Source organism: Hipposideros armiger, unplaced genomic scaffold (genome assembly GCF_001890085.2).
Source record: "Hipposideros armiger isolate ML-2016 unplaced genomic scaffold, ASM189008v1 scaffold_256, whole genome shotgun sequence".
Lineage (NCBI taxonomy): Eukaryota > Metazoa > Chordata > Mammalia > Chiroptera > Hipposideridae > Hipposideros > Hipposideros armiger.
The window spans coordinates 1,969,752-1,982,125 of record NW_017731606.1 but is presented as its reverse complement, the minus strand read 5'-3'; the positions used below and the strand labels follow the sequence as shown (position 1 = coordinate 1,982,125).

At 34.5% G+C, this 12,374-nt stretch overlaps 1 protein-coding gene across 2 annotated transcripts in view; it reads left to right on the top strand.

Moving 5' to 3' along the window:
- Nucleotides 1-12,374, top strand: part of IPO7 (importin 7) — a 52,373-nt gene that overhangs the window by 26,931 nt on the left and 13,068 nt on the right. For both annotated transcript variants that reach the window (XM_019656235.1, XM_019656234.1), the window contains exons 7-15: nucleotides 3,493-3,587; nucleotides 3,689-3,773; nucleotides 5,591-5,725; nucleotides 6,359-6,458; nucleotides 7,723-7,799; nucleotides 7,959-8,075; nucleotides 10,976-11,065; nucleotides 11,479-11,644; nucleotides 11,840-12,000. In XM_019656235.1, the coding sequence (XP_019511780.1) occupies nucleotides 3,493-3,587; nucleotides 3,689-3,773; nucleotides 5,591-5,725; nucleotides 6,359-6,458; nucleotides 7,723-7,799; nucleotides 7,959-8,075; nucleotides 10,976-11,065; nucleotides 11,479-11,644; nucleotides 11,840-12,000 (1,026 nt within the window). The remainder of the gene's footprint in view (nucleotides 1-3,492; nucleotides 3,588-3,688; nucleotides 3,774-5,590; nucleotides 5,726-6,358; nucleotides 6,459-7,722; nucleotides 7,800-7,958; nucleotides 8,076-10,975; nucleotides 11,066-11,478; nucleotides 11,645-11,839; nucleotides 12,001-12,374) is intronic.

Here is a 12,374-nt window from a genome sequence, read left to right as displayed (position 1 = left end):
CTTTTGACCACCTTCTTAAACTTTTCATGGTAATCATTTCATAATATATACATATATCAAATCATTGTGTTGTACACCCTAAATTAATGTCATGTTATATATAAATTATATCTTTTTTTTTTTTTAAGATTTTATTGGGGAAGGGGAACAGCCAAGTTGCTGTCCTTCAGTCTTAGTTGTGGAGGGCGCAGCTAGCTCAGCTCCAAGTCCAGTCACCATCCAGCTGCCCGTCGGCAGCTCAGGGCAGCTCAGCTCAAGGTGCCATGTTCAATCTTAGTTGCGGGTGGGTGTAGCCCACCATCCCATGTGGGAGTCAAACCGGCCACCTTGTTTTTAGGAGCATGTGCTCTCACCAGCTGAGCCATCCTGCCACCTGTTGGCAGCTCAGTGGCAACTCAGCTTGGGTGCAGCTCATTGGCCCATGTGGGAATTGAACCGGCAACCCTGTTGCTCAGAGCTTGCGCTCTTAACCATCTGAGCCACTTGGCCGGCCCTATAAATTATATCTTAAAGAAACAGTCCATAGCTAGATTTTTAGCCTAATAATTTGTCAGACACCCATGCACAGGAGAAGAACTTATAAGTTGATCAGACTTAATAGTTAGTTTTGTTGTTTATTTTTAAAAATAACTTTATAGAGATACAACTCACATACTGTATAATTGACCCTTTCAAAGGGTCCAATTCAGTGGGCTTTAGAACATACAAAATTACCCAACTTATTTAATCACAATTTTTTAAATAACCACAATTTTTCTTTATAACCTAGTTTTCTAGAGAGGTAATGAATTTACAACCCTGAATACCTGGTATGTTTTTTAGTGCTTTTACATACCTTACTTATTTAATCCTAAAAAACAAGAAAAACCGCCCTGCTGAGTTTATTTTAAACAGAGACATGGAAGGGTTATGTAATTTATCCAGCCTAATTTTATTAGTGACATAAGTAAAACTAAAGTAAAACTAACCTCCTGGGGTTACCAGTTAGCTCAGTTGGTTAGAGCGTGGTGCCGATAACACCAAGGTTGACAGATCCATCCCAGCATGGGTCACTGTGAGCTGCGCCCTCCTTAACCCTCTGTCTGGTGCAGCTGATCTCACAGATTCATTGCACACAAAGATGCCGCTATGAAATACGTCTTAACTGTACTAAGTCACAAACATGACTGGCAATAGGTTACAGTAGAGGGGGAAGATACGGAAGCCATGAGTCACGATACTTACATTAACTGTTAGATATTTGAAAATTTGTGTGCAATGAATCTGAGAACAGTTGCGCCCAGTAGAGGATTAAAAGAGTCAACTATGCCATTGTATTGGGTTGTCGGAAACGTCATGACGTATTTTTCTGTTTTTCATTGCAAAAATGCATCATGACGTTTCCGAAAACCCAGTAGCATGAAAGCAATGTGTAACCAATGACTATGGCTGTTCCCCAATAATAAAAAAAATACTAACCTCCTGTTTGGCAGTTTATTGCTGAAATTTTTATTTAAAAAAAAAATGCAGAAGAAATAAATAAGACATTTCTCCCAATCTGTAGGAAACTAGTTTGATGACTTTTTTTTTTAAAACTTTATTGGGGAACAGTGTGTTTTTTCCCAGGACCCATCCGCTCCAAATCAAGTTGTTGTCTGTCAATCTTAGTTGTGGAGGGCTCAGCTCTACTCCAAGTCTAATTGCCGTTTTCAGTCTAGTTGCAGGGGGGTTGGGGGGGAGCGCAGCCCACCATCCCATGTAGGAGTTGAACCAGCAACCTTGTTGTTAAGAGCACAAGCTGTAACCAACTGCGCCATCTGGCCACTGGTCAGCAGCTCAGCAGCAGCTGAGCTCAAGTCGTTTGTCTTCAATCTAGTTGCAGAGGGTGCACGCAGCTCACTGCCCCATGTGGGAATTGAACTGGCAACTTGTTGCTCAGAGCTTGCGCTCTAACCAACTGAGTCACCCGGCTGCCCTTGATGAGTATTTTTTTGTACACGTTTAATAGAACTATATAAAATATAACTTTAAAAGTTTCCATATATACTGTACTACCTTTTTTTGTATAATTTATAATCATAAACATGCACATATTATAAGAAACCAGTTCAATGAGGTATGACAACCATATGTATCCATGTAAACGTTTCACCTAGAATGTTTACTTGTAGCTGGTTCTAGTCATCCCTACTACCGCCATTCTCATTTCTTGTACCATAGATTAATTTTGCCTGTTCTATTGTAGAGCTTAATATAAAAGTAAATTTTTTGTATCTCCCTTCTTTTGCTTAACATATTTATTATATGTACTTGTGTTGTGGTTGTTCCTTTTTATTGTCAAGTAGTATCCCATTGTATGGATATAATACAGTTTATCCATTCACAAGCTGGTGGACATCTACGTGGTTTCAGCATATTAGTATTAGATAAAGCTGCTATGAATGTTCTTACACAAGTCTTTTTGTGATCACATATATTTTCATTTTTCTTGAGTAAGTACCAAAAATGGAATTGGGTCATGGAGTAGGTGTGTTTCACTATAAGTAACTTCCAAACTGATTTCCGAAGTGGTTGTACCATTGCTTTCACTCATAATGTATGGGAATTTCAGTTGCTTCACAGCCTAACTTCTTCATCGTAACTTAAAAATATGTCATGGATGTCTCAGGTCAATATATAAATGACCCAATCCATTCTTTTATTTGTTGTATAGTAGTCTTTTATGGATGTTCTATGATTAAACACCTCGTTATTAATGTTAAGTTCTTGGCAGTTTTTCACTATTACAAATAGTTTTGTAAATGAATATTCTCACACATATATCTTTGTGTATTTATACTAATATTTCTGAAACTAGGTTTCTGAAATGGAGTTTCTTAGGCCCTTTTGATTTGAACTATACTGGTTTTGGTTACGCTACTTGCCATGGCCTTGATTTTTATATTATTAGGGTCTTGACTAAAATGTTTGGGTTTAAGCTTTTATTGTATAAGAATTTTAGGGGGCGGCCGGTAGCTCAGTTGGTTAGAGTGCAGTGCTCATAACACGAAGGTTGCCGGTTCGATTCCCAAATGGGCCACTGAGCTGCACCCTCCACAACTAGAATGAAACTACTCAACTTGGAGTCGGGGCGGCTGGTTAGCTTAGTTGGTTAAAGCACAGTGCTCATAACACCAAGGTTGCCGGTTTGATCCCCACACCCTCCACAATTAGATTGAAGTAACTGCTTGATTTGGAGCTGATGGGTCCTAGAAAAACACACTGTTCCCCAATTTTAAAAAAAAAAAGTTAAAAAAAAATTGTTTTAGAAAGCGTATCCTTTGTAAAGCAGTTGAAGCAGAAGTACCTCTTATATTTAAATAAGGGTTAGTACTTTTCCAAATCTAAGTGTTTGTTATGAAAGGCCAACATTGGTGGAGCATTCATGTTTTTGTGAATCTGTTCTTACCTCATACTGTTTCGATTAGATTGTATCATCTCTTACTATTATTAATAAATGTCTCTTTAAATAAGGAAACACTTCAAGTTGAAGAAGATGATAGACCTGAGTTACCATGGTGGAAATGTAAGAAGTGGGCTTTACATATTTTAGCAAGGCTTTTTGAAAGGTAAACTCCTGGATTTAAGTTTATTTTTTCAGGCTTTTAGTTTTCTAAGTCCTGATATAAAACATTATTAAGAAACAATGGGCATTTTTATGTTCTTTTAGATATGGAAGCCCTGGCAATGTTTCCAAGGAGTATAATGAATTTGCCGAAGTATTTCTGAAGGCGTTTGCTGTTGGTGTCCAGCAAGTAAGTTTTGAGATAATTTTTCTAAGTAGAAACATGGCATTATTAAGTTAATTTATTTCTTCCTTATTTCCACTTTCTTCAACACCCAAAGATTACATGTAGCAGTCTTGAACATTTTGAATCCTGTAGCAGTTTCTCAAACATTTTTGGCCTTAGGATTCCTTACACTTAAATTATTGAGAACCCCAATGAGCTTGCATATATGTGGGTTATACCTAGGGATATTTACCATATTAGAAATTAAAATACTAATAACAGTACTAATTCATTTAAAAATAATGACAAACCCATTACATATTAATGTAGAATACGTGTTTTTTGTTAAAAATAGCTATTTTCCAAAATGAAAAATTTTTAATAAGAGGAAATGGCATTGTCAAACATTTTTACTAATATCTTGAATGTCTGGCTTAATAAAAGGCAGCTGTGTACTCATCTACCTCTGTATTCAGTCTGTTTTAATTTGTTTTGGTGGTCATGAAGACAGTTGGCCTTAGATACGAGAAGTTGGAAAAGGAAAATATTTTAATAGACTTTTCACGTAATTGTGGAAATTTAATATCACACCAAAATTTGACAATGGTAGTTTCTTAAAGGTTAACTGTAGTGTAGAGTTTGAAACTAACTGAACATTCCATAGTCTGTTACAGTAGCACCCATTGGTCTATATTGCACTTTGAATGGGTCTTTTAGCCATGGATGATTTTGTAACATTCTGCAGTAGTCATTTAGAGAATGTTGACTCATTGCATTAGTGAAGATTTTCCTCATTTAGCTTTGCAATTGAAATATCACATTCGTTAGTATCACCACCAATCTCATCAGAAATATCTTTAAATATTGAAGAGCTATCAGTTGGATCTAAGTGGGTTTAAAATTTCAAGAAGTCTAATTTTTCCTTGAAAGCTTAGATTTTAACACCAATAACATATTGTCGGTTATTTTCCTCGAAGTGACAGGCTAGTTTTGTTCGTTTTTGAGGGAAAAAAATTCTGCCATACACACAAGCCTAAATAATCATAATTTGTGTATCAGTTTTTCTTTCAAGTGTATGATAGTGTATGACGGAAGAAGCTACTATTTTGGGATTTCTTCTAATGATTGTTCCTTAGTATGTAGCAGAAGTGCTATGTGTATACTTCCCTTTTAATAATAATAATAATAATTCTGGTTCATTAAGGACATTCTTAAGGAAAGCTTGTTCTGTAATTACGTAGCTGTAAGAATTATGATCACTGCTAGTACACCTCCGTGCCACACCCTTGATTCATGTTAGGCACAAGAAGTTTTACTACCATTGCTTTTGTACCATCCATACAAATGTCAACACAATAAAAAGGGTAAATAACATCTTAGCATTAGTATGAAAATAGTTTTGACCTCACCAACACTTTGAGAGGTCTGTGTACCAGATTTTGCAATCACTGTTCTGAAATATGAAATAGAATGAAAACTGGCCAAACATTAAATAGGTAGGTGAATGGTTTGGGTAAGGTTTTCTTAGAAGGCAATTTTAATGATACAGAACTGTCTCAGACTGTTGTGGTATGTCCAGTAAGTAACAAATGGGTTTCCCTTTTTATATTTAATCAGAAAATTGTCCTTTGATACAGTGTTACTTCAGTTTGTTTATTTAAATGCCTTGGGAATAAATACAGTTCTCCAATATATAATTTTAAAAATTACTTCTTAGAAGTATATGGTTATTATTTTATGATGCACTGGATATTAAGATAATTGTCAGGTGTTTTTGCTGTCTTGTAAGTGGTTAATTTTCTATTTAAATTTTGGATTTTGATCAAAAATTTTTCCCAAAGGTTTTATTGAAGGTATTATATCAGTACAAGGAGAAGCAATACATGGCTCCTCGAGTTTTACAACAGACATTAAATTACATTAATCAAGGAGTTTCTCATGCCCTCACCTGGAAGAACCTGAAGCCTCATATACAAGTAATACTTTTCTATCTGAAATGTTTTCTAGAAAATATAATGGAAATAACATTAATTACCATAAATATTGAAAAATGCATTTTTTGTTGACTTGGTGTTGCCTAGTGTAGTGCTGGTAATTGTTTTGAGAGTAGAGCAGAAAAGCTAGATATAACACCTTGACATAAACTTATAAAAGGTATTTTGTGAATATTCAGATCTTTGCATTTAAAGCTGTTATCTTAAAATTTGCCTTTTAGTTCTGACTGTTGGATTATGCTTAGTTAACATTTTCATTATGTAATTTGGAATAAGTATAGGACTATTTTACCAGATCAGTTTTGAGGAAAATTGGCTTGTGTATTATTTTTATGAGTAATTTGCTTTATTTGGAACTGGTAGGACTTGATGGACTGTAATTTCATGTTGTATTTTCTCAGAATACTTAATTGCTGACTATATACACATGTTTTATTTCATAATTACTTGTTGCACAGAGGCAAGAATATGTACATTGGTAGTTGACCTATGAATGCAAAAAAACTTTAAAAAACTATTATAGGGTTATTTTTGTTTTACTGCTAAGCAGAAATTTGAAGGTATAAATTTGAAGACTGACTTAAGGTTATTACTTTCTCAACTTTTGGATTGCAGGGCATTATCCAAGATGTTATTTTTCCATTGATGTGCTATACAGATGCTGATGAAGAACTTTGGCAAGAAGACCCTTATGAATATATACGCATGAAGTTTGGTAAGGAATTTTCACTTTTTTAGAAATATGTGAGTCACAGTTGTGCATAGGAGGTATTTAAGGCCTCTTATTGCCTTTGGTACTGAAAAATCTTTGTGACAAAGTACCATATTTTGCCATGTATAATGCACTCCCTTTGTGTAATGTGTACCCACGTTTTTGGCCCAAACTTTCAGAGAAAAAAATCTTTCGTTTTAATTTTCCAAGGGATTTTTCCAGTAATTTTAATAAAAATATCAGCTAGATTGCCAGCTCCCACTTCAAGTGTATGAAGAGAAGTGTCATGCCATTCACTCTGTGGTAATAAAATTGGCATCACCTATCTTGTCAAGTCAGAATCACTTACTCTGTGGACAACAATATGTTCTTCATTTCATTTCGTTGACTTGTTGGCCTAAATTACTTACATTGCAAGCTCAACAAAACCAATTATCGTATTCCAGGGTATTACATTGTATACGGATTTCGTTATTGATTTCTAGAGTTACACTTTTAACTCAGCATAAATAAAGGAATTAGAAGCATTCATATAGATACGGAATTAGTACTACTCATGTATAATGTGCATCTTTATTTTTCCCTCACAAATTTGGGCAAAAAAAGTGGGCATGATACACAGCAAAATACGGTAATTTATTCATTGTTTAGACTTTAGGGTGCTATTCATTAGTTATAGCATTTGATAGTGATAATCTTCATTTTTAGGAGACACAGTATAATAGTGTTATTAAGTTACTAGATGTGCTTCTGGCACATGCCAAAACGGTTTGAAATTCAAGATTGTGTCTTAACACTAAGTGCCTAACCTATACTTTTGGACCCCATATCAGTCATCATATATGTGGGAATTGAGAAGATGCATACTGGAAGCTAGAGACACACAGAGTCTGTGCATGGAACTAAAGAATTGTAATTTGGCTAATGTTGAATATTAGTCCTTCCTACCAAAATCTCATGTACTTTTAGTAGTTTGTACTTTCGTGACCCTATTGTAAAAATTCTCATAGTAGTGTTTTGTTATGAAAGAAAATAATCATTAGAAGAAATTGATGGATTAACATTTAATTTACACAGAAAAGACTTGTAATTATTAGTATTTTGTAAAATTATATGGGAATCTGGATTCATTTTCATATTTACTTAGTGAAGATTTAGCAAAATTTTAAGATCCTTTTTTTATTACAGAGCATCATTTATCAATTATGTAGAATTGTTTGTTGAAGAAAATACTGTTTTGTATATTAATTTTAAATTTATTCTCTAGATGTGTTTGAAGATTTCATTTCTCCTACCACTGCTGCCCAGACACTTTTGTTTACAGCCTGTAGTAAGAGGAAAGAGGTAGGTTATGTATTGTGTAGAATACTTTTGCTTTAATATTTAAAATTCGTCCCACTATACACTGTTTTTACTGTTAGTCATTTAAGTCATTTTGTCATTAATGTTTTTTAAGGATTGCTGATTTATGCAATAAAGTATTGCTTTTATCTTTTAATCTAGGTACTGCAAAAGACTATGGGATTTTGCTACCAAATTCTTACGGAACCAAATGCTGATCCTCGAAAAAAAGATGGAGCCCTGCATATGATTGGATCTTTAGCTGAAATACTTCTGAAGGTATTTCTGTGTGTGTGTGTGTGTGTACGCACACACTCAAGTAGTTTAATAACAGCTTTATTGGATACAATTCACATACTGTACAGTTGACCCTTAAAGGGTACGATTCAGCAGGTTTTCTTATATTCTCAGAGTTGTATAATCATCACCTCTAATTGAAAACCCTTTTCATAACCCTATAACGAAACCCTATTAGAGGGTGAGGTCCAAGAAAGCAGATTAGGTAAGCTTTATGCCTACTGCATCCCAGGGTCACACCAAAATTACAAATAAATGATAGAACAATCAACTTCAAGAATCATCTGAAGACTAGCTGAACAAGAACCCCTGTGACTAAGGATATAAAAAAGATGCTACATCAAGTCTCTTTATAATGTTTTTTAAAGAAGAAACCCTATTAGTAGTTATTCCATTTTCTCTGAGACATCCAGCCCATTTTCTCTGAGACATCCATAACCCAGGCTATGCCTACTCTTATTTTTTTTTGTCTCCTCTATAGATTTGCCTATTCTGGACTTTTCGTCCACAGTGATGTAACATGTGGTTCTTTGAGTGGCTTTTTTTACTTAGCATAATATTTTCAAAGTTCACCCATGTTGTGGCTTGTGTCAATGCTGAATTCCTTTTTATTGCCAAGTAATATTCTTTTGTATTGATATACCAGATTTTGTTTATCCATTCATCAGTTGATGGACATTTACATTGTTTCCACTTTTTGACTATTATGAACAATGGAGCTATGAACATTTGTGTATGTGTTTTTTGTGTGGACATGTTTTCATTTCTCTAAGAAACTGCCAGACTTTTCCAAAGTGTCTGGCTGTACCATTTTGTATTTTCACCAGCAGTGTATGAAGGTTCCAGTTTTCTGTGTCCTCACCAACACTTATTATTATCTGTCTTTTTTGTTATATCCATCCTAGTTAGTGTCATGGTTTCCTGCTCTGCTTTTGATTTACAGTTCCCTGATGACTAATGATGTTAAGAATCTTTTTATGGGGCCGGCCGAGTGGCTCAGTTGGTTAAGAGCTCGGTCAAGAGTGTGAGCTCTGAGTAACAGGGTCGCTGGTTCAATTCCCAGCCCGAGCTGAGCTGCCAACAGGTGGCAGGATGGCTCAGCTAAAAAAAAAAAAGAGAGAGAGAGAGAATCTTTTTATGTACTTATTGGCCATTGTATATCTTCTTTGGAGAAATGTGTATTCAAATCCTTTGTCTATTTTTAATTTGAATATTGTCTTTATTGTTGAATTATTAGAGTTCTTTATTCTAAACACTAGATTTTTTTTACATATGTAATATGCAAGTATTTTCTGCCATTTTGTGATTTTTTTTCTCACCTTTTTTTTTTTTTTTTTTTAAGATGTTTATTGGGGAAGGGAAACAGTCAAGTTGTTGTCCTTCAATCTTAGTTGAGGAGGGTGCAGCTAGCTCAGCTCCAAGTCTAGTCGCCATCAGGCTGCCTGTTGGCAGCTCAGCTCAGGTGCAGCTCACTAGTCCATGTGGGAATCAAACTGGTGACCCTGTTCCTCAGAGCTCGTGCTCTTAACCAACCGGCCCATTTTCTCACTTTCTTGATGGTGTCCTTTGAAGTATAAGTTTTGATATGATTTTGAAATGATGTCCAGTTTATATTTTTTATTCTTTGTACTAAAGTTACTTTTTTGCGTGTTTTCTTTTCATGTTGCAAGATAATTGTGAAATAGTCGGTTTTTTTGTTCTCAAATATTTGATCTTTACACATGAATGTATCCATTCACAGCCTAGGAACATCATGCTTTTGTGACATATTTCTAGTAAAGAATCAATGACTGGAGTAGATTTATCTTTAGAATCCTTAACATAATTGTACGCATTGTGTCTGACTTCATAAATAAGATCTGAAATTTGTTTTCACTTTAAAGTTAATAAATGGCAGCTATTAGGTAAATATTTAGTCACAATACATGTGGCTGTGGTAAATTTGTCACCATTAATTTGTGGGAATATTTTGTGCATATTTCAGCTTTTCAATACCTTTCTACCCATCCTTCTCTTAGTTCATAAAGTATAAATTAAAAACAGTAATTATTTGTGGTATAGAAGGCTGGGAATTGAGTGAATTCTCTTAACACATGCAGATTTTTTTATTTTAACTTTTTATTTTTCAATAATTTTAGACTTTTAGAAAAATAGCAAGAACAGTTCTCATTACTCTTCGCCCAGCTTCCCCTAATGTTAGCACCTTAGATAGTCATGCCGTAATTGTCAAAACCAGGAAATTAATATTGATACACTATTAACTAATGTACAGACTCCTTTCACATTTCACAAGATTTTCCACTAATGTCCTTCTTTCTGGACCATAATCCATTCCAGCATTCCACATTGCATTTAGTTCTCATGTCTCATTAATCTTCTTCAGTTTTGTAAGTGTGTATCAGTTCTTAATGTTGATTTAATATGCAATTCAAGGAACTATTCTTAAAAGCATGTTACCGTTTATAAAATACAAGTATCTTTTTAAATATCCAGGTTATTACCTTGAAAGCAGGATGTTTCTTAATCTGTTATGTTCATTTAGAACCTTTCTAGAGGTTTTTTTTATTATAGTAGTTTTATAAGAAAAAAAGTTTATAAGGTATGGAATAAAATTAACCACATTCCGTTACTCAAACATTGCTAAGATTTGGCATAATTACTTTCTAAACAAATGATATAAAAAGGTTAAAGAATGTATTCAGTGTTTTTTGATGGTAAAGTTTGAAAATAAGAAAATTGGGTATGGATCCTGGGGTTCAAAGAATCAGAATAAATGTATGTTTTAACATTAACAATCATTTTTAACTCTGGTGTATCTATTTGACATTTGAGATGGTTATATTTGGAACTCTCTCAATAGTAATTTTTGTTTATATTTACAGAAAAAGATCTACAAAGATCAGATGGAATACATGTTGCAGAATCATGTATTCCCTCTCTTCAGCAGTGAACTAGGCTACATGAGAGCAAGGGTATGTTTTAAAGCAGTATTAATTTATATATTTATGTCCTGTAACGAATGACTGCTTATGGAAACTTTTAAATGGAAACTTTCAAACATCCACTTTATAAGCCATATTTTATTTTAGACTTCACTGTCATCTAAATCTTTAAATGGCTGCTATAATGTGTGCATAGTTTTCATCTGTGTCTGGTAGCAGTATCTGTCTGTGTTTTACATTCAGATCTTGCTATCCACACAAACATGCAGCCAAAGAGTAAGTTGGGATCATAGTACTGGTCTAGTGTTGTCTTAATGGACATAATCTACCACTGGCCAGCCTCCAAATTCCCATACACAGAACTTTGGGAATAGAGATAACTGTACCTTGGGCGAATTTAATGTAAGATACCTATAGTAACTCACTGCATGTTTTTTTAAAAGGCTTGCTGGGTCCTTCACTATTTTTGTGAAGTGAAGTTCAAAAGTGACCAGAATCTGCAAACAGCCTTAGAGCTGACTCGAAGATGTCTGATTGATGATAGGGAAATGCCTGTAAAAGTAGAAGCTGCTATTGCACTTCAAGTGTTGATCAGCAATCAAGAAAAAGGTAACGGGGTTTATATCGCAAAAAGAAGTACAGTGTGTTTACACATAATCATACAGGGCTTAGTTCTACAAACTTGATACATTATCTTTTTATGTGAACGTTGTTTTTTTTTTTTACTCTTTGGTGTATGTCGTATCGGGTTTTAGGGACCTTTAGTTATTTTAGCCAAAAATTTTTTTTCTCTTTCTCTTACAGCTAAAGAATACATCACACCATTCATCAGACCTGTAATGCAGGCTCTTCTTCATATTATCAGAGAAACAGAAAATGATGATCTTACCAATGTAATTCAGAAAATGATATGCGAGTATAGTGAAGAAGTTACTCCAATTGCAGTAGAAATGACACAACATTTGGTATGTTGTTTGAACCAATCATTTATGCATTACTTTATAGGAGGTATTTTCAAAGCTTACTATATGTCAGATACTGTTGTAAACCCTTGATACATATTTAACTCATTTAATTCTAACACAATCCTGTGTGAGGAATATTCCTGTATTAGGAGAAAATGTGAGGTATAAAAAGGTTAAGTAGCTTGCCCATAGCTAGAATAGGCAGGACTGGAATTCACACTTGAGCTGTATGCCTTTACAATGCACATTCTTTTTTTTTTTTAAGATTTTTTTTATTTTTTATTGGGGAATTGGGGGGATGGGAACAGCGCTGGGGAATTGGGGGAAGGGGAACAGACAAGTTGCTGTCGTTTTGTTCTTCAATCTAGTTGTGG